This window comes from Rousettus aegyptiacus, unplaced genomic scaffold (genome assembly GCF_014176215.1).
Source record: "Rousettus aegyptiacus isolate mRouAeg1 unplaced genomic scaffold, mRouAeg1.p scaffold_m13_p_9, whole genome shotgun sequence".
Lineage (NCBI taxonomy): Eukaryota > Metazoa > Chordata > Mammalia > Chiroptera > Pteropodidae > Rousettus > Rousettus aegyptiacus.
In genome coordinates, this window is record NW_023416312.1 from 42,362,118 (window position 1) to 42,385,053 (window position 22,936).

The window sequence follows — 22,936 nt, forward strand, 5'->3', positions numbered from 1 at the left end:
TTCATTAAAGGGTCAGCTGAGACAGCATTACAAAGATTGATTATGAAACAAGACAAAAACCTTACCTTAATTAAACGTTTATGGTAGGTTGATACTTTTTGAAAAAAAAAAAGACTCTTGTTTTCCTATTTGAAGCATGATTATTAAAATTTTGTTCTTCCTTTGGAATTTGAACATTCACACTGGCCCCATCTAAAGCAGACACTTTGTCAGTTTCCTTCCTTTTAGAGAAACTTTACCCCTGGTATGACAGACAAGAAGCTTACTGAGTCTACCAGGAAAGCAGCTGTTTTTCTTTTTTTTCCAGGCAGTAGTTGCTTAGCGGCCCTGCTCTGTATCTTTAGAGCTAAGAATACCTTTATTCTCAAAACTTGACACGTGGGCAGAAATAACTTGTCATTCTTTGCATGGAGGTGAAGGATATAGTTTGCTCTTTGAAAAAAAATGATTTAAATTCTTGGACGGTGCCACTGTCTAATTGGAATGCATTTGTGTGCTGAAAGGATATCAATAACTTTTTAACTCCAAAATATTTTTTCTGTAGGAAATTTAAATTTTATTCTTTAGTGAACCCTTGTGACACTCATTTCTAATTGCTCTTACAATGTATTGTTTCCAATCACATCTGTTTACTGTGTCCCTTTAAGTCCCATGGGGGAATTAGGAAATTAGCATCACCTGAAGCCCCTTATCAGGATGTAGTAAACTCGTGCCTGTAGGTATATTAAAAAGGCAATAACTCTTTAGATATAAAATACCCCTTGTTGGAAATAAACTTAATATGTGAAACTTTTGACTTATAGATACGATCAAGATAGGAAATAATTTTTCTACATTTCTTGAAGTTTCAAAGCTGAACAAATGTTCATGTTTGACAGAACAGAACCTACAAAAAAAGTGTTATTGTGGCCTATTCTGTTCAGCCTTATGGAAATGTAGAACATTCTAAGAGTTATTTGTACTTATTATCAGGTAGTTCTAGAACATAGGAGAAATACTTGTGATCCAGAGCTGATGGCAAGAGGGTAAAGATATCAGTGAAGGTATACTATAATGCTCATTGATACCAGGCCTGGCCGTCATCTTAACTCAGCACAATGAACAGTGTCCTCAACATAGTAAGCATTCAGTAAGGAGAAAGGCTTCAATTAGTTATTATAAAAGTTTGCTGCCTTTTGACACACAAACATGACAGGTGACATTCCCCCAGATCCATGTATAATTCTTAGCATGTTAGCTAAATGTTAACTTCATCCATTCAGAAATATCTGTTGGAATGCCAAGTGCCTGAAAGTACCATGTTTATGGGGCATCTTTATATCTACTTAAATTTGTAAATGTGCAAATGATTGACAAATTACTTGACATACTTCACACCAACTGAACACTCCCTATTGTATCATAGAGATTAAAAACCACTGATTTAACTGAACCTTCCATCAAGTGTCTAGCCTACTAGACACTCACTCCTGATTATTTGACTTTCACATTTATTTTTTTCTCAAAATTAAAAGGGAATATATGTTATATTTAGGACTGAAAGTTTGATTTTATAAGCTAGTAAGGAAATAGGATTCCATTTAAAAATTATCTTGTTGCAAATTTTGCTGGATTGTAACTATCTTTAAAAAAAGACATTCTGTACTCTGATCTAAATGGTCTATTGAATTCCAGTTCCTATTGGGAGAAATTGAGAATTTTTTCCTGGGGTTATGTCATGAGAGAGAAAATAACTTACACAATCACAAGCAAGTTTTAAGGACAAAAATACAACTGCTGTGTATGCATGCTTGTTGGTAGCCATGTAAAACTGGAGGAGACTTGACTGTATGGAAGCTTATTATTTTGCATTTTTATTTCCATTTGGAAAACTGCTTCATTTGATTTTATATTTCCGATGACTCCAAACCATGCGTTTTTTTAGTAGGATTCCATGAAGAAACCTTTATTGATTGTGCTCTGTATCTCAGAAATGTTAAGTTTTAAATATGGATACATTACCATAGATGTGTGAATTAAGGATCTAAAATAAATGCATTTTAGAGGAGGAGCTAACTACAAATTATTAGTTTTACTGTTTTAACGGTCTCTTCCAGGTATGAGTAGGAGATAACCTGTTAATCTAGTTGAAGAAGTAGCACAGACACACAGGAAATATATCTTAGCAGCACATGTTAAAGCTGAGTGGTACAAGTATATTTAAGATTTAGTATACAGGCAAACTTAGTTCTCACATCTTATTTAGTTTAGGTGCTAAACAATGAACATTGAAATTGTGACTCTGAGGCTTGTAACATTCTCAAGGCAAGATTCATTTCTGTTCATTACATGATGCTTGTTAAAATAGGTAGTAGACTCAGGTGGTTTGAGAAGACTTTCAATGAGGGCTGAAACTAAGAGAGGCTTCTATGCAGTCAGAAACAGCTTCCCACTACTCACACTTTTGAGGTAACTGCACTTTAGGTTATTGATATGCATCAGCTAGCCTTACTTTTGCATCATTAGATGTGGGGATTTTAAATGGAAAACAAGAGAAAATCAGGTTAATAAAATGATCTGTGGGCTGAAAGCTCTTGAATTCACTTGTGAGATGTCGTTAACAACAAAATAAGAGAAAACCATACATCTTCTGTGGAACCAGAAATCTTGGTCCATGTATGAATTCATTCCTGCTAGTTCACAAACACCAACTTTTGTTGAATTTGAAAAATAAAAACCACAACAGCTGTTTGTTCAATAATACAGTGTCTTGTACTTTGGGTCCTAGATTAAGAAGAAACAGCAAGATGTGCTTGGTTTCTTAGAAGCTAACAAAATAGGGTTTGAAGAAAAAGATATAGCCGCCAATGAAGAGAATCGGAAGTGGATGAGAGAAAATGTACCTGAAAACAGTCGACCAGCCACAGGGTATCCACTGCCACCTCAGATTTTCAATGAAAGCCAGTACCGTGGGGTAAGCAACCAGTTGAACTTTTTTTTCAAACAGATTACCTTAAATCCATCCTATCCCTTTCACCTCCTTGCGCAGATCTACGTGTCATTTTTTCTGTTCATCCTCTGCATATATCCTAGGTAGCTGTGGTATTTTGCCTACCACTCGGAGGCAAATGGATGAGTCATTCACCAAAAAAAATTACCTATAACTGTATAAATACAGACCTTGGATATGTAGATAGCATTACATTTCTTCTTCTTAATTCTAACCAGAGCAATTGTTTTGTTTTGGTATGTCCATGAAGAAGCCTCTGAGAAGAGGTCAGCTGCTTATTTTTAAAAAGGAATATCTTATTTTCTGCTCGAAGCTAGCAATATTTCTATTTTGGTACCATTAATGGATTTTCTTAAAATTTTAAGCTAGCTCATTGAACTTATGTAAGGAATGAGGGGAAAAAAGTGTTTGCTTTGTGACTGGTGCTTTCAAGTATGTCATCTCGTTTAGTCTACATTTAAACCATGGAGTGGTTTCCTTCATTTTTCATTCACTTTATATTTAAGTAACATTTGTAGCTTATGTCCATTTTAGGCACCATGACAAGTACAGGTATAAATAAAACATGGCCTCTTCTCTTAAGGAGCTGGTTGAGAGTGGGGTATGGAAAGAATCATGCATACCTAAAACAATCAGAGAGAGTGGTTATGAAGCCTCATCTGTGTGATGTCATGATACAGAAGGCATTTGTAATGGCTATAAGAATTTCTAATATATAATTGTTTTCATTGTTATGTTTTCAGAAGTAGCATGACTGAAGAACAAATATTTTTAGAGCCAGCAAGCTAAATCTTCTAGCTCATAGGAGCAAGAAGGACATTTTTTTTGGTGGGGATCCTTTCATGTACCAATTCAAAGCATCTAAGGCAGGGGTATAGCAAATTTGAGAAGTTTATTGGCGCAAAATATTTTCTCCATGATTAGAATTTATGAGTCCTGAAGAGAGGCCTGAAGATTTCATCTGTTGTTTTTAAACAGGGCCAATGTGTAAAGATATACTCTGCAGATAAAAAAAAACAATTATGCTATTCATTTAGATATGAAACCTCAGTGCCCTCTATATATGACGTTTCTGCAAATTGATGAACCTCAGGTGTTGGAAGAGGCCTCAGAGTCCAATCTAAGCCAGCATATATTGTCTTAACATCTCCTTTTTAAAGCAGATGTTTCAATTTGTTTAACTTTTGAAAACAAACACATTTTGAATTTTAAGGTTATCATTTAAGAAACCACATTTACCTGGTTTATTTCTCCCTCCGAAGCCACACTTCAAGGGAATGAAGTATATGGAAATAAGGCAAGTATCACTGAGAAATGGGAAGATGGAAAGAAAGGGGTAGGAGGTATGATTCAACTGAATAAATACTTTAATGGAAAAGAAATATGACTTTTAGTGAGTGCTTGCTATGTGCCAGGCACTGAGTTTGGAATTTAATAACAATAAGAATTAATATTTGTCCCAGGCACTTAGAAGAGTATATAGCAACTATTCATACAAAACGTGATACATGTCAGCTCTTATACTACATGTTTTATGTGCATTATATTTGTTCTAATACTAATCTCATGAGGTAGGTATTGTTGTTTTATAGATGAAGAAATTGAGGCCTAGAGGAGTTTAACTGACTTCCTAAATCACACAATAAGTGATGCAGCTAGGGTTTAAACCTAGATCTTTTTTATTCTGAAGCTCTTACTCTTTCTATTAAATCACTGCATTGTTCATTTTTTTTCTATTTACCAAAAGATCCCATATTTATTCTTTTCTTGATCCATTCTGTATTGTGGGAGGCTGACCTCAGCAAAATATATTTCTTTGTCTGCATTGCCAACTGGCTGCCTATTAGATTTGGCTGATAATAGGAGGCACTAGTTGGAATTGTGCAGGACAAGAAGAGAAGAAAAGCCAAAGTATTCTCCTCCTTTCTGTTTCTGGAGGATCCATGGCAGAGGCTGAACTTACTTTATGGTACCAGCTCTAATAGGTACCCCAGCTTCTGGGTTCTGTAATACCACCTTCTCCACTTTTCCCTTCTGTCCCTAGATGTGGTAGCAGTTTTCTGCTGTTGCTAATCTCTGGGTTGCTTCACCATCATCTGTTTGCCTCTCAGCTCTTTAATCTTTTGTAAGTAGTTCTTCATATTAAATTCCCTTGTTTAAACTATCTCAAGGTTTCTTAACCTTGGTACTACTAACATCTTGGATTGGATAATTCTTTGTTGTGGGGGGCTGCCCTGAGCATTGTAGGATATTTCTATCCTTGAATGCCAGTATCACCTTTACAGCTGTGAAAAACTAGCGTATCTCCAGACTTTGTCAGATGTCTCTGGGGAAAGAAACTACCTCCAATAGAGAAACACAGCAGTATGGCTTAGGTTCTTATTTCCAGACTGGAATAAGACTGAAGAAACTACCCTACCTACATAGGTGAGGCTCTGATATAGAAGATACAAAATTTATAAAGATAATCATTGTTCTGAAAGAGCTTGTGCTATGTATATAACTAAAACACATTTCTATGAAATGATAAATAATATGATACCAGCATATGGTAGAATATATTCTGGATTAATGTTATTGGAATCTTAGAGATGTAAATAAAGTATCTGCTTTTACTCAAGAGAATTTCTATAGTAGAAGCAGACTGTCACAAACTGTTTCATCTACTCTTTTGTATTCATAGCACCAAGAACAGTGATTGGAATATAGTATGTGCTCCATACATTTGTGGAATAAATTAGTTAATCTGGTTTAACTGAGAAACTAATGTTCTTTTCTCTCATAGTTAAATATCTGTTTGTGTTTGCTAAGTCTAAAGCCAGCAAATGATGACATACTTTGATCTCAAAACACTTGAAACAGAGACAACTAGATTCCCCTACATAGCATTTTAAGAAAAGATTTTAATAAAGCTGAAGACGTATTTTCTTTCACATGAATTTAGAAACTAATGAATTATTTTTGTTGTTTTGATGATAGTAAGAAATACCTCTTGTGTGACTGTTGGATTCTTTTAACTAGCATTTTGAGGTTACTTCCAAGTAGCTGAGTCGTGGATATGATCTGTATGGTTTGTTTACCTTGAGTAGCTTATAGGTCATATGTCTCAGTATGGAACTGGTATCAAGATCCAGTTAGTTCCACTATTGAACAGCGAGCTCAGAGAGTATGGGAGGCTGCTCATATATGCCTATTGTTTAGGGTTTATTCCTTTGTCAACATCTAGGGTACACAAAAAGATGCTTTGAGTCAATCCTTGTGTATATCTCTGTGGTAGAAAAGAATTCTATGTTTAAAGAATCATAGGAACATCTTTTAAAAATACCTAGATATTAAATTTATTCTGTTTATCCACATGGATACAGTATATGTATCTGCAAGTTATACCAGCTTAGCGTTTATACATGTACATGTTTGCATAACTTTTTATTCTAGGATAAGACAGTAAATTGTTGGTAAAAAGAAAGAATTACTCAATAAGAGAGAAATTCTGATGTTTCTTGGAGTGGGGCTCAAATTTAGGGTCACCAATGGCTTGAGAAGCTCTAAACTGGATACTTCCATATCCTCCATTCTACATGCTAGAAAAGAATCCTGTAATTAGCGATCTGTTGGTGAGGCAATATCTAGAGAAGCCAGCAAATCTTGAGTGCTTTTTACCTCTAATTAAATCAGACAAAATACCAAGCTTATCTCCGTTTTAAATCAAACGAGCTAAGACTAGATATAGACAATGTCTGTGTTTTCAAAGTAGGTTGGCTATTCATTATATGTTATAGTCAAATTTAGGCAATGTTATACGTTACTTTTGAAGTATACTCAGTGGCTTAGAGGATGGCAGTGGAAAGAAAGCCCAAACAAATTCAGTCATGTGAGACTTTCTTAGATCCTTAGGTTAAAACTTTTTAGTGGCTTGTTTGCTCTTCTGGTCATATTTCATGAAAATCTCATTTTCTTCCTCCAAACATAGCACAGATATATTATTCTTATGGCCTTAGTCATATTTAGCTAATATCTGATCTACCATAGATTCTGAGGACATCTCTACCTTAATAAATAGTGGAAAAGAAATAACGGGAAACTGGAACAACAGCCTCTTCATAGAAAAAGAAACCTCTTACTGGCAAATAATTGGCTGCTTTGGGCTGTGGAGAAAGCTCCTTGCCCAGAGACAGATTTAAATTCTATGTGACAAGGAATAAACCATTTTACAGTTTCTGCCCCACAGAACAGTACATCTTCTAAACCGCATTAAATGAGATCTAATAAGCCTTGCCTCTTTACTACCCTTTACAGAATGCTATTGTTATGGAAGTTGGCCTGTCTGCCTCCAAAGAGGTAGACCAGTCAGGCCATTTTGAATAAATATGTTCTTTCTCTTTCTTTCTTTCTTTCTTCTTTCTTTCTTCTTTCTTTCTTTCTTCTTTCTTCATTTTTCTCTTTCTCTATCTCTCTCCTCTCTTTCTTCTTCTTCTTCTTCTTATCTTTCTTCTTCTTCTTCTTCTTCTTCTTTCTTCTTCTTCTTATTCTTCTTCTTTTTCTTCTTTTTTTTTTTTTTTTATTTCTTCTCTCTCTCTCTCTCTCTCTCTCTCTCTCTCTCTCTCTCTCTCTCTCTTTTTGTTGCGTATTGCTAATTCTTTTTGCCTTCTTTTCACCAAGGACTATGATGCCTTCTTTGAAGCCAGAGAAAATAATTCAGTATATGCTTTTTTAGGCTTGACAGCCCCACCTGGTTCAAAGGTATGATTTTTCTGATTTAAAAGCTATTTTATTATTGCTGAGTTTTTTTAATCAGTAAGATTACCACCTTTGTTAAGTACTCAGATTAAGCCGGAGGTCATACAATATAGCTGAAAGGAAATGTCCCTATTCTGCATGTAATTAATCTCTAGTAGGGTAGACAGATGTGCATAATCAAATACATAAGTATGTGATTAGGAGGTAGATAGAGTGACTTCCCCTTTAAGTTGCCCAAGGCAGCAAATTCTTATTGACCCATTTACAAATAAGCGGTTAGCAGTTTTAAAGACTCCATTTTTTCAGCTGTCACTCATGGTTCTACATCGACAGAAAGAGTCTTATTAGTTCATAGTAAACGTCATGGCATAGTAAACATCTATTGTCTTTATGCGAGGCAAATGCTAGCATCATCCATTCAAATTAACTAAGAACATTTAAGTTTCAAAAATGCTCACTAAATTGCTGGCTAAATTTGGGATTTTTTCTTTGCCAATAACAAAGTAATTTTGCAAGTGGAAGTGTTCCACAGAGATTATATAAATAAAATAATCAAAAATTAAATTGCCTATATAATGAAGTATCTCAAAGCTATCGATTTTCTATACTTTGCCTTTTCCATAGGTCTTCTCCATATAAGCTGGCTTAATCAGAATGTATGGCTCTGCTCCATCAGTTTAGGTTTTTCTATTAGCAATTAATTTTATATTAAATAGTTTCTTTGAACTCCAGTTCTTTGTCCAATTACGAGAGTCTCTTTTATTGTCTATGTTTTCATTAGAGACCATTTACTAGCATTGTTATCTGAGTCACTGTGAAATTCTGTTTCCTTGTCAAACTCTTTTCCTGTGAATAAAATGTCTTATTTTAAGCTTTGTATAATTTAATTCATAAGAAATGTTAGGTAAGGTATTTTTTAAAACAAGTCAGTAAAACCCAAATTAAGTCATTTATTTCAGTGCAAATTGTAGGAAGTAAGAAAGGAAAGATGGTCTGTTTTCTGTGACAACTCCCTCTCCAGTTAAAAGTAAGAGCCATTCATTCATCCGTTCATTCAACAAGTGTTGATTGAATGTCAAGCACTGATTTAACATTGATGGTGGGACAAATACAGAGAATACATTGTAGTCTCTACCTTCAAATTGTTTATATCCTAGTGAGGGACATGTATAACATTGTACAACACATGTGTCTGCAAATAATTATAATTTAAGATGTACTCTGGTAAATTCTATACAGTTGGTAGAATAAAGTGCTATAGGTGTCCAGAGGATATAGTCATACATTACTACTAAGCACTTTGGGGAAGGGTTCACAGAGGAAGTGATATTAGAGCTGTTAGGGATTCCAAAATACTTAAGAGACACTAAGGCATCTTTCATAGAGGCAACAACAGGATACACTGCATTGGGATATAGCTGCACATGATAGTACAGTACTCTCCCCCTACCCATGAGGGATACATTAAGACTCCCAGTGGATGCCTGAAACTGTGGAGAGTACTGAACCTTATATATACTATGTTTTTTTCCTATACGTATGTACCTGTGATAAAGGTTAATTTATACATTAGGGACAGTAAGAGAATAACTACAAAAACTAAAAATAAAACAATTATAACAATATATTATAGTAAAAGTTATGTGAATGTTGTCTCTCTCTGTCTCTCTAAAAATATTTTATTGTACTGTACTCACCTTTTCACTAAAAGGAAGCACTTTACAGATTCTCTTTGGCATATCTGAATTGCCAGCATCACTACTCTTGCACTTTGGGGCCATTATTAAGTAAAATAAGGGTTACCTGAACACAAACACTGCAACTCTATGGCAGTTGATCTGATAACTGAGACAGCTACTGATTACCAAGAAGGTATCGTATACAGCGTGGATACACTAGACAAAGGAGCAATTCAGTTATCCCACAGGACAGTCTTTTCCAAGGACCACTTTATGCTTTTGACTATTAGTAATTTGAGCTAATACAGTCCAACCCAAATACACATGAGTGTCTGCTTAAGAAATTTAAATCTATCTGTTCTGTTTGTTTTTTCATTTCAGGAAGCAGAAGCTCAGGCACAGCAGCAAGCATGAACCTTAAATGTTCTGCCTTAAGCATCCTGGAAAAGGAATCTCCATTGTTTTATAAAGTAGCAAAATTATCTTGGCTTCAAAAGAAATAGGCTTGATGTCGAAATAATAAATTAGTTGGTGTTTTTACATGCAAACAATCAAAATGAATACGTAATTAAATGTGAATATTATGATGAAGAGAATGGAGGATGAATGTAAAATTTTAAGTAGATGTCATGGAATAGTTTTGTTATCTGCTAAAAGGCATTTTATGTACTTCAGTGTTTTTAAAAAGCAAACACTTTTGCCCTTTGTTGGTACTATTATTGCAGCTAAAGTGTACATTTAGCTCTACATTGAATTTTAAAAAGAGTAAGAGAGTCTTGTTCCGAAATTGCCTCATTAATTTTAGTGAGCAAAAACATGTACTTTTTTGATGTGATGTTATTGTGACTAAAAAGTAGTTGCAGGTAATGTTTATGATATGTCAGACTTTATAATTTTCTATGGTAATTACGACATTCCCATTCTTTTGTAGTTGAAGCTTCTATGTACTGAATCACAGGTTTTTTAGGCTTCTAAATGTAGCTTTTCATTGCATATTTCAGTGATCAAAACAGATGATCTCTCTCACTCTCACACATACACATAAATAGATCCATTTAGTTGAAAAATTCCTTGCTTAACTACACAGCTATGATGCTGTCCTGTTTCTAAGTTGCTTGCTCCAGTGAAATATGCATATGTATGTTACGGGAGTGGGATGATAAGTACATTTAAAGTGGCATCCTTTGCACAGAGTTCAAACTTTTAATTTACTAATATAAAATAGGTCGGCATTCATTGCCCAAGACTTTTTGGGGGAGCTCTTTGCTAAAAATATCTTAGTGGTTCCCCCTTTTAAAGCAAAATGTGATTATAAATGCTACTATCTCTCAGATATTTAGCCTTTATTTCGGCATGGGTATATATTATGTGAATACATTAATCTAAGCAGAGAGAATATTTTCTACACATCTATTCCAGTGAATAGTACAAGTATCAGATAAAAGGCTCAATTTTTAAGATGTTAATTCTAAAGACTTCTAAGAAGACAAGAAACATTATGGCCTAAATTACTTACCCAGAAGATATACATATTGTACTTTAGTTCCACATTACTTTATTACTAAAAACAAACATTTTTTTCACTTTAAATTATGTTATCATATCATTTGAGGTATTCAAGTCTGTGCTCTTTGCCAAAATCAATGTATAATGAAGATATGGCTTTGTTTACTGGGATTCAAACTTGATATGATGCTTTAAAATAAACAGTACTTTTAGAAATATAATTTATGTGTTCCTGGAGTTTCTAAATAGTGCAATACTAATTTTAGATTTTTTAGAGGGTGAAGAAGGATTAAAGAAATAACAAAGAAGACAATTTGAATGCAATTTCTAAATTTCTTTTTTAGGGTCTTGAATTTGTAATACACGCCGGAGTCAAAGAACTATTCCCTTGTTTTGTGTACAAAAATGTGCTATGGAGAATGCTAAAGACAATAGGGTACTTTGTAATAGATTCTGAAAAATATTTTAAAAAATTGATCAGTATTTTTTTCTGAGCTTTTTAAAATGCTGGTGATGCTACTTGCAATATGCTATGTGGACATTTTTATTTTTATTTTAAAATCAAATAAGTTAACACTGTCAAAAACAGACATTCTTCAAAATTAGATGACTTTTTTGAGATGTTTATATCTATGAGGCTGTACCTTACAATTTACATATATATATTCATTTATGTGTGTGTGTGTGTGCGTACACACACACATACATACATACATTTATTTATTTATTTATTTTAAAAAGGTTGGATTGAGTCTTCCTAAATTGAAATCTTTCATTTTGTCAGCTGAGCACTACAGATGTAAGAAAAGCAGGTGAAATTCTGAATATTAAGGTGAGTTTACATAGAATTTTCACAAAATTTGCCCAGCAAATATCACTGTTGCTACTTGTTATATTTTGACATCTTTCTATTTGTAAATTAGACCTGCTAATTTTTTCCCCATTTTAGAGCTGATTTGCACTTAAGAATGTGTGATCTTCAGGAAGTTTTCATTTTTACCTAACAATGCAAATTGGTTGTTTATTGTACTATTAAATGTCCGCACTTCTTTGAGAATCTGAGTGTATGGGGAAACAAAATTTTGAAACACAGATTGTTGATTACTTGCTCGGGAAAATCTAAATATAGAGAATTTTGTGGAGTTAGTTTTCATTGCATATATTCCATTAACTCAGCAAAAGGAGAAAGAAAGGGTCCCATGGATTTTATTACCCAGCTGTGGAGGTTGAAAGTATAAAAAGACTGACATTGGTCTTATTTTTTTCTCTGTAAAATAAATAGGCATTTCTTTTCTTTTGAAGAATTCCAATAAAACCAAGTAAGAGACATTCATGCTTGATTAATTTGAACCTTCTGATTTTCTGCCCCCACCTCCTCAACCTTGTCTCTGAATATTATCAGTCTTCTCCTTCTTTTAGTAAGCAAACAAAATTTTGAATTTCCACCTAAATAGTAACCATACCGTTTATATAATTATTTTAGCATGATTTCCTTTTTATCATCTTTGATATATAATTCATGTCTCATAAAATTTACCCATTTAAAGTATACAATTCAGTGATTTTTAGCATATTGTGAGTTATGCAACCATCAAAATATAAGTTTAAAACATTTGGTTACTCAACAAATAAACTCTATATCCATTTTGCAGTCACTCCCTAACTCCCACTCCCTCGGCTCTATACAACCACTAATCTACTTTCTATCTATGGATTTACTTTTTCTGAATATTTCATATAAATAGAATCATACAATATGTGGTCTTTCGTGATTAGCTTCTTTGAGGTACCATGTTTTTAATCTTCATCCATCTTGTGATATGCATCAATACTTCATTTTTTATTGCCGAATAATATTCCATTGTATAGATAGAACCATATTTTGTTTATCAATTAGTCAGTTGATAGACAGTTGAGTTGTTTTCATTTTGGGCTATTATTCATGATGCTGCTATGAATATTTATGTAATATTCATTTGATCAATTTTTTTTTAGTTTTTTGGAGTGTATGTATAAGAGTAAGTCATATGGTAGTTGTATGCATAACAATTTGAGGATCTACCAAACTTTTCTAATGTTGCTGTGCTATTTTACATTTCTACTAGCAGTATATGAGGGTTCCAATTTCTTCATTTTCTGGCCATCAGAATTATTATTTGTCTTTTTGATTATAGTCATTCTAGTAGCTGGCTCATTATAATACCTCATATATATATATATATATATATATATATATATATATATATATATTTTACTTGGGTTATTTGTCTTTTTATTGTTGAGTTATAAGTGATTCTTATATGGAATACAAATACTACCAGATATGTGATTTGCAAATATGTTCTCCCACTCCACTGTCTTTTTATTTTCTTGAGGGTGTCTTTGAAGTACAAATTTCATAATTTTGATGAAATCCAATTTGTCTATTTTTTCAGTTGTTACTTGTGCTTTTATTGTCATATCTATGAAAACATGGCTTAATCCAAGGTCATAAATATTTACTCCTGTTTTCATTTTTGACAGTTTTATAGTATATTTCATACATTTAAGTCTATGATCCATTTTGAATTACTTTTTGCATATAACATGGGGTAGGGATTCAACTTCATTTTTTTTTGCATGTGAATAGCCACTTGTACAAGCACCATTTGCTAAGATCATTTATTTCCCCATTGAATTGTCCTGGCGCTCTTGTGAAAAATCAAACAGTAAGGATGAGAGGGGTCAAGATGGTGAAGTAAGCAGATCCTGAACTCAGCTCGTCCCACAGAAACACTAAAAATACAATTTCATATAGAATAACTGTTGGTGAGAAAAACCTCAATACTAGCAGGAAAAGGTTTCTACAATTAAAAACATAAGAAAAAAGTCACATCAAGGCAGGTAAAAAGGGCTTCTAGTCAAGATAGTTGAGTAGGTAAAAGCTGTGCTTGCCTTCTCTCACAGCCATATCAAATTACAACTAAACTACAGAACAGCCATCATTGGCAGTCACCTGAGATCTAGCTGAACAGAAGTACTACAACTGGGAACATACAAAAGAGGCCAACTTGAGACTGATATGAGGGGCAGAGATGCATAACAGACCAATCCCATACCTGTGTGTGGCATTTGAAAATTGAGAGGGCCATCTCAGCTGCAGAAGGCCCCTGGATGAGTGAAGGTTTTTGGCCCTACACTGGGCTCCACAGCCAGGGCTTCAGTGCCTGGAAGAGAAGTACCCACAAGTTTCACTGTGAAAGCCAGCAGAGATTGTGGTTCAGTGAGACAGAGCATGACTGGAGTTGCAGATGTTCTCCTTAAGGGGTGTGCACATGGACTTACTTGCTGACAGATTCACTTACTCTGGCTCCAGTGCTGGAGCAGCACATTGAAAGGGGACCACTTACATACGAGGAGGAACTGAACTGTCTGGCTTCAGGGTGAGGGCTGTAGGGACAGCTTTCTCTCAGACTGAAGTGCTAGCACAATTCATTCTTTCTTTGGCGAGTGCTCACCCCACCCAGTGTGGAGATGTAGGCGGCCACCATATCTGAGTCTTCATCAACCTGGCTAACACTGGTCACCCTACCCTGGAGATTCCCTGAGACCCTGCCTCACCCAAATTTCAGGTAGACCCAAGCTACCTCCAGGGGATTTTCCACACAAAAGACCTGTAGAGTGGCCCATGCTGTGGACTTTCCTCAAATCTCTCAAAGGCTTACAAAACCCAAGCAAGCACATCTGGCCTTTAGTGCTCCATAGCTCTTGCTGAATAGCTCCAAGCTCAGCATAGTGGAAGCCTGTCTCGATTCAAGGCTTGGACTCACAAAGCACTTTCAAACACAGTGCCAATGGCGGCTGTCTGGGGATTGCTTGATGACTCTTGCCAGGTTGCCTTAGGCAGAGCACAGGCTGAGGCTGAACTTGTCCTGAAATGGGTCCCCTCCCAAAAGGTTCTGGGGCTGGCACACCCAGTGACTGGCTTCTAACCAAGCTGAGCACTACCCGGAGCTGCATCCAAGGACAGCACACCCAAAGGGCGAACTGGACAGGAACCAGAGTCCTGCTAAAGTAAATCCTGTTTATAATGTCAGCCACTCACAACCAATCAGCCTGAGGGTCAGTCCTTCCCACTGATATGCAAACAGCAACTAAAGCTCAATTGCAACAGGAGGGCACACAACCCACACAAGGGACATGCCTTGAGCATTATGCTCAGGTGACCATGGAAAACTGCCACTGGGACCCATAGGACACCTACTAAATAAGGCCACTCTACTAAGACTGGGAGAATTAAGAGCTCTAAATAATACATAGGAACAGACACAAGGAGACAGCCAAAATAGGGAGACAAACATGTCCCACATGAAAGAACAAAATAAAGTTCCAGAAAAAAGAACTAAACACAATGGAGACAATCTACTAGATGCAGAGTTCAAAACACTGGTTATAAGGATGTTCAAAGAACTTAGAGGAAGGGTAGATGGACTCAAAACTCACACAGAGATAGACAACAGAAAAAAAGGACCAGTCAGAAGTGAGGCATACAATAAGTGAAATCTATATTAAGAGGAGTAAACAGGAGGTTGGGTGAAACAGAGGATTGAATATGTGATTTAAAAGATAAAGTCACAGAAAACACCCATTCAGAACAGAAACAAGAAAAAAGAATAAAAAAATGAGGGTAGTTTAAGGGGCCTCTAGGACAACATTAAGCATACCAGTATTTGCACCATAGGATTATCAGGAGATGAGAGAGAGCAAAGAATTGAAAACCTATTTGAAGAAATGGCAGAAGACTCCCTAATCTGGAAAAGGAAATATACATACAAGCCTAGGAAGTGCAGAGGGTCACAAGATGAACCCAACGAGGCCAACATCAAGACATATTATAATTAAATGCCAAAGGTTAAATACAAAGAGAGAATCTTAAAAGCAGCAAGAAAAGCAGTTAGTTACCTACAAGGAAGCCCCATAATACTTCCAGCTGATTTGTCAACAGAAACTTTGCAGGCCATAAGGGATTGGCATGAAATATTCAAATAATAAAAAGCAAGGGCCTACAACTAAGATTAACCAACAAAGCTGTCATTTAGAATCAAAGGATAAAGAGCTTCCTAGATAAGAAAAAGCTAATGGATTTCATCAACACCAAACTAGTATTACAAGAAATGTTTGAGGGCCTTTTTAAAGGAGAATAAGAAGAAAAGATTTTTAAAAGATGAATAATAAAATGGCAATAACTACATATCTAGCAACAGTTACTCAATGAATTAAACGCTCTAATCAAAAGATAGGGTGGTTGAATAGACAGGAAAATAAGATCCTTAGATCCTTACATATACTGCCTACAACAGACTCACTTCAGATTGGAAGACACACACAGACTGAAAGTAAAGGAATGGGAAAAGGTATTTCATGAAAATGAAAATTAAAAAAAAAAAGCTAAGATGATAGCAATATTTATACCAGACAAAATAATCTTTAAAACAAAGACTATAATAAAACAAAGAAGAACCCAGTAATTCCACTTCCAGGGATTTATCCAAACAAACCTAAAACACTACTTTGAAGGGACATATGAATTCATATGTTCATTGCAAGATTATCTACAGTAGCCAAGACATGGAGGCAATATGGGTGTTTTTCAGTGGATGAAAGGATAAAGTTGAGATGGTACGTGTATACGATGGAATATTACTTAGCCATAAAAGGAATGAAATTTTGCCAATTGCAAGAATGTGGATGGACATAAAGGGTATTGTGCTGAGTGGAGTAACTCAGACAGAAACAAATGACATATTTTACTTACCTGTGGAATCTAAAGAATAAAATAAAACAGAAACAAACTCATAGATATAGAAAACATTTTTATGGTTGCCAGATAGTAGGGGTTTGTGAGGATGGATGAAACAGGGGAAGAGTGTAAGAATTAGAAATTAGTAGTTACAAAATAGTCATGGGAATGTAAACTATAGCATGGTGAATATAGTCAATAATAGTGTAATAACTATGTCCAGTGTCAGGTGGATATTAGATTTATCAAGGTGATCACTTTGTAAGTGATATAAATATCTAATCATTATTTTGTACAGAGATGCGGTTTAATCAGGACTCATAAGCACAGTGTGACGTCCTACAGGAGAGAGTGATATCACAACTATGTAGGTCCCTCTGAAGGAGTGAGATGGTAGAGCCCCATATTGTGCTCCCAGCCCAGGAAACCTGTGCCAAAAAGAGAAACCCCCATAACATCTGGTTTTGAAAACCAGTTGGGCTTATATCCAGGAGAGCCAAAGGGCTATAGGTAACTGAGACTCCACTTAAAGGGTTCATGCAAGTCCCAGCACAGAGGAAGCAGTTTGAAAAGCACCTGGATAGTAAAAGAGATTCATTGATTAATTTTAGGACAACTACTGGAGGAGTAAGAATTCGTTGGAACTTTCTTCGTGGATGGAGGCACTAGAGAGCATGATTTTAATTCTCATTTCAGTTATCTAGCCTGGCACTGGCAGAGCTCAATTTTGACACACTCCATTCCAAAACAGTTTGCCCTGCTCCAGCATTCCCTTGAGGACACAACCCACCCAACTTGCCTACTCTGGCTGGAGGCCCTCTCACGTAGCCCCTGCCCTGCCACTCACAGCAGGAAGAAAGAAATGAAAGAGACTATATATATATATATATATATATATATATATATATATATATATTTCAATGAAACTAAGAACTGATCTTCTGAAAAAATAAACAAAATTGATAAAATGTTAGCCAGACTTATCAAGAAAAAAGACTCAAAGAAATAAAATCAGAAATGAAGAGGAAAAGTTACAACTGATACCACAGAAATAAAAAGGAGCATAAGAGAATACTATGAACAATTTGCCAACAAATTGGACAACTTGGAAGAAATGAAAAAATTCCTAGCAACATACAATCTTACAAAACTGAATTAAAACATAAAGAAAAGCTGAACAGATCAATTACTAGCAATAAAATTGAATTAGTAATTTTAAAACTCCTGAAACACAAAAGTCCAGGATAAGACAACTTTACAGGTAAATTCCACCAAACATTTAAGGAAGAACTAATACTTTACTTCCTCAACCTATTCTAAAAAAAATTGAAGATTAGGGAATGCTTCCAAGTTCATCCTATTAGACCAGTATTACTTTGGTACCAAAACAAGATAAAGACAAAAAGAAGAAAAAGAAAGAAAGAAAGAAAATCACAGGCCAATATTCTTGATAAACATAGATGCAAAAAATCCTCAATAAAATAGTAACAAACCAAATTCAACAATACATTAAAAGAATCATACATTATATTCGCTTGGGATTTATTCCAAGGATGCAAAGGTGGTCCAATATTCATAAGCTAATTAACATGATATACCACATTCTCAAAACGAAGGTTAAAAACCATATGATTATCTCAATAGATGCAGAAAAAGCATTTGACAAAATGCAACATCTTATTTATGATAAAAAAAAATCTCAACAAAGTGGAGACAGGGAACATACCTTAACATAAAGATCACATATTAAAAAAAATGGAACAAACACCATGATCGGTGGTGAAATGCTAGAAGCTTTTCTTCTAAGGTCAGAAACGAGACAAGGGTGCCCACTCTGAACACTTTTATGCAAAATAGTATTGGAAGTCCTAGCCCTAGGAATCAAATGAGTAAAAGAAATAAAAGGCACACAAATTGAAAAGGAAAATATAAAACTGTTTACGGAAGATATGATATTACTATTTTTAGGAAATTCTAAGGTCTGCATCAAAAAACTATTGGAACTAATAAATGAATTTAGTAAATTTACAGGATACAAAACTAATACTCAGAAATTCATGATGCTTCTATACACAAATGAAAATTATCGGAAAGATATTAACAACACAATAACATTTACTAATGAATCAAAAAGAGTAAGATACCTAGAAGTAAATTAACAAGGAGGCAGAAGACTTATACTCAAAACTATGAGAGACTTATAAGAGAAATTGAAGACAACACAAATAAATGGAAGGATATGCCATGCTCGTGGATTGGAAGAATTTATATTAAAATACCTGAAGCAATCTACAGTTTCAAGGGAGTACCTATTGAAATGTCAATGCATTTTTCACAGAACTAGAGTGAAGAATTCTAATATTGATATGGAATCACAAAAGACCACAAATATCCAAAGCAACCTTGAGAAAGAAACAAAGTTGCAGTTATCATGCTCCCTGATTTCAAACTATACTACAAAGCTATAGTAATCAAAACAGTTTGGTACTGACATAAAAATAGACCCATAGGTCAATGGAACAGAAAGCCCAAAAGTAAATCCATGTTTATTTGGTCAATTAATCTATGACAGGAGGGACAGGAATATACAATAGGGAAGAGACAATCTATTCAATAAATTGAGTTAGGAAAACTAGACAGATGTATGCAAAACAAAAAAACAAATGAAACTAGACCACTTTCTTACACAACATCCAAAAATTAATCCAAAATAAATTAAAGACTTAAATATAAAACCTGACACCATAAAACTTGTAGAAGAAATCATAGGCAGTATACTCTTTGACATTCTCTTAGTAATACATATAGATATAGATATAGATATTTGGATATATCTCCTTGGGCAAGGGCAACAAAAAGACAAACAAATGTCAACATATCAAGCTAAAAATCCTTTTCACAGCAAAGGAAGCCATTGACAAAGTGAAAAGGCTACCTGCTGATTGAGAGAAGATATTTTCAAATGATATATCTGATAACAGATTATATACAAAATACATAAAGAACTCATACAACTCAACATCAGAAAATAATCGGCTTTTAAAAAGTACAGAGGACATGAATAGACATCTCCACAAAGGTTGTATAAATTGCCAACATACACATTAGAAGATGCTCGACACTAACCATCAAGGAAATGCAAATCAAAACCACTTTGAGATATCACCTCACACCTATTAGGATGAGTATTATGAAAAAGACGACAAGTAATGTGTTGGTGAGGCTTCCGGTCAAGATGGTGCAGCAGGTAAATGCTGTGCTCGCCTCCTTTCACAACCACATCATAATTACAACTAAACTACAGAATAGCCACCTTTGGAAGTCACCTGAGATATAGCTGAACAACTGGGGACACACAGAAGCGGCCAACTCAAAACTGGTAGGGGTGGAGACACTAAATAAACTGTTGAGGATCGGAAGAAATATCTTGACTGCGGAGGTCCCTCCAGAAGAGCGATGGGTCCTGGTTCATGCCAGGCTCCCTATCCTAGGGTTACAATGCCAGAAAGAGAAATCCCCACAACTTCTGGCTTTGAAAACCAACAGAGATTTTGGCTGAGTGGGATGGATAGCTGGGGAAGTTGAAGACTTTTCTCTTAAGAGGCCCACGTTTGGACTTAATGATGTATTCACTCACTATGAGCAGCTCTGGGGCAGCTGCTCAAAAGACGCCAGGGACACACAGAGACACGGTTGTCTGGATTCAGGGCGAGGACTAGAGGGACAGCTGAAGTGCTGACAGAGGGCATTGTTTCTTTGTTGAGCCCTCCCTACCCAGCTTGCAGACACAGGCGGACGTAATATCTGAGTCTCCATTAACATAGCTAACACTGGTCACCCTGCCCTGGTGATTCCCTGAGACCTCACCCCTCCCAAATTACAGGCCCACACAAACTGCTTCTAGTGGATTTTCCATGCAAAAGGTCTGTCTTGGCTCGTGCTGCAAACTTTCCTGAAATCTCGCAAAGTTTCACAAAACCTAAACAAGCAACACCTGATCTTGGCATGCCCTTGTACTTCTTGCTGAGCAATCCCAAGACTGGCACTAGTGGCAGCCAGCCTCTCGTTGTGGCTAGACCTCTCAAGGTAAACCGAAGTCCAGCATAGGAGGTGGCCATCTTCAGATTGCTTTGTGCCTTGAGCCAGGTGGCACCGGGTATGGCACAGGCTTTCAGGTGAACTTGGCCTGCAGCAGGGCCCCTCTCAGGGGGCCCCATTCTGCATGCCTTGCAGCCAGCTTTGATTTGAGCCAGAGCACTACCTGGTGTCATATGTGAGGACAACACACCCAAAGGGAAGACAGGGCAGGCACCAGAGCCCTGCTAAAACAAATCCTGCTCTGTAGGGTCAGTTCCTGCACAATGGCTCCTGCACTGGTCATGGCCAGTTATTAGAACCAATCATCCTGAGGTTCAGTCCCTCCCACTGATGAGCAAACAGCAATCAAGGCTCAACTACAATAGGAGGGCACACAAACCCATACAAGGGACATACCTGGAGCACCTGACTCAGGTGACCAGGGAAGATTGTGCCACTGGGACACGAAGTACACACACTGTATAAGACCAATCTACTGAGACTAGGAGACATACCTAATACATAGAAACAAACATGAGAAGGCAGCCAAAATGAGAAGACAAACATGTCCCAAATGAAAGAACAGAACAAAGTTCCAGAAAAAGAACTAAATAAAATGGAGACAAGCAATCTATCATATGTAGAGTTAAAAACACTTTATAAGGATGCTCAACGAATTTAGGGGAAGAGTAGATGAATTCAGTGAGAATTTTAAGGAAGAGAAAGAAGACAAAAGTGGAGATAAAAAAAGAAGAACCAGTTAGAAATGAAGAATACAATATTTGAAATGAAGAGTACCTTAAGAGGAATTAACAGTAGGTAAGATGAAGCAGAGGGTCAAATCTGCGGTTTAGAAGGTAAGGTAGCACAAACACCCAATCAGAAAAGCAAAAAGAGAAAAGAATCCCCCCAAGTGAGACTACTTTAAGGGGGACAACATCAAACATACCAACATTTGCATCCTAGGAATACCAGAAAGAGAATATAGAGAGCAAGAAATCGAAAACCTATCTGAAGAAATAATGATGGAAATAGACATACAAGCCCAGGAAACACAGAGTCAAAACCAAGTTGAACCCAAAGAGGCCCACACCAAGACACATCATAATTAAAATGCTAAAGGTTAAAGACAGAGAGAGAATCTTAAAAGCAGTAAGGCAATAGCCGTTAGTTACCTATAAGGAAGCTCCTATAAGACTGTCAGCTTATTTCCCAGCAGAAATTTTGCAAGCCAAAATGAATTAGAAGGAAATATTCAAAGTGATGGAGCAAGGACCTGCAACCAAGATTACTCTACCCAGCAAAGCTATCATTTAGAATCAAAAGACAGATAAAGAGCTTCCTAGACAAGAAAAAGCTAAAGGTATTCATTACCTCCAAGCCAGATTACAGGAAACATTGGAGGGACTTCTTGAAGAAGAAGATGAAAAAAAAAAGATGAAAAAAAGATGAATAATAAAATGGCAATAACTGCATATCTATCAACAGTTACTCTAAATGTAATTATATTAAATGCTCCAATCAAAGATAGGATGGCTAAATGAATTAGAAAACAAGACCTTTACATATACTGCCTACAAGAGTCTCACTTCAGATCTAAAGACACATACAGACTGAAAGTAAAGGAATGAAAAAAAGTGTTTTATGAAAATAGAAACAAACAAAAAAGCTAGGGTAGAAATACTTATACCAGACAGATAGACTTTAATACAAAAGCTATAACAAGAGACAAAGAAGGACCCAGATATCCCACTTATGTGTATTTATCTGAAAAAAAAACAAACCCAAAACTATTTTGAAAGGACATGTGAATCCATATGTTCATTGGAGCATTATTTACAGTAGGCATGATATGAAGGCCTCCTGGGTGTTCATCAATGGATGACTGGATAAAGAAAAAGTGGTAAATATATATATTGTGATCAATTTGTCAGGTATATAAATGTCAAATCACTTTGTTGTACACATTAAACATAATATTTTATGTCCATTATACTTAAAAGTATCAAATAATTTAAAATTCTAGTGTATATTTCTGGGCACTGAATTTTATTCTACCTATTCATATGTCTATACTTGTGCGAGAACTGCATATTTTGATTACTGTACATTTGTAGTATGTTTTGAAATTGGAAAGTATGAGTCTTCCAACTTGGCTTTTCCTTTTTA

The 22,936-nt window shown here is 35.6% G+C and overlaps 1 protein-coding gene across 1 annotated transcript in view; it reads left to right on the top strand.

Moving 5' to 3' along the window:
• The window catches only part of SH3BGRL (SH3 domain binding glutamate rich protein like), a 64,793-nt gene extending 53,656 nt beyond the window's left edge, over window positions 1–11,137 (top strand). The window contains exons 2-4 of the mRNA XM_016164903.2: window positions 2,768–2,953; window positions 7,649–7,729; window positions 9,787–11,137. Coding sequence (XP_016020389.1) covers window positions 2,768–2,953; window positions 7,649–7,729; window positions 9,787–9,819 — 300 coding nt within the window. The 3' untranslated portion in view covers window positions 9,820–11,137. The remainder of the gene's footprint in view (window positions 1–2,767; window positions 2,954–7,648; window positions 7,730–9,786) is intronic.
• Window positions 11,138–22,936: the final 11,799 nt, after the last annotated feature.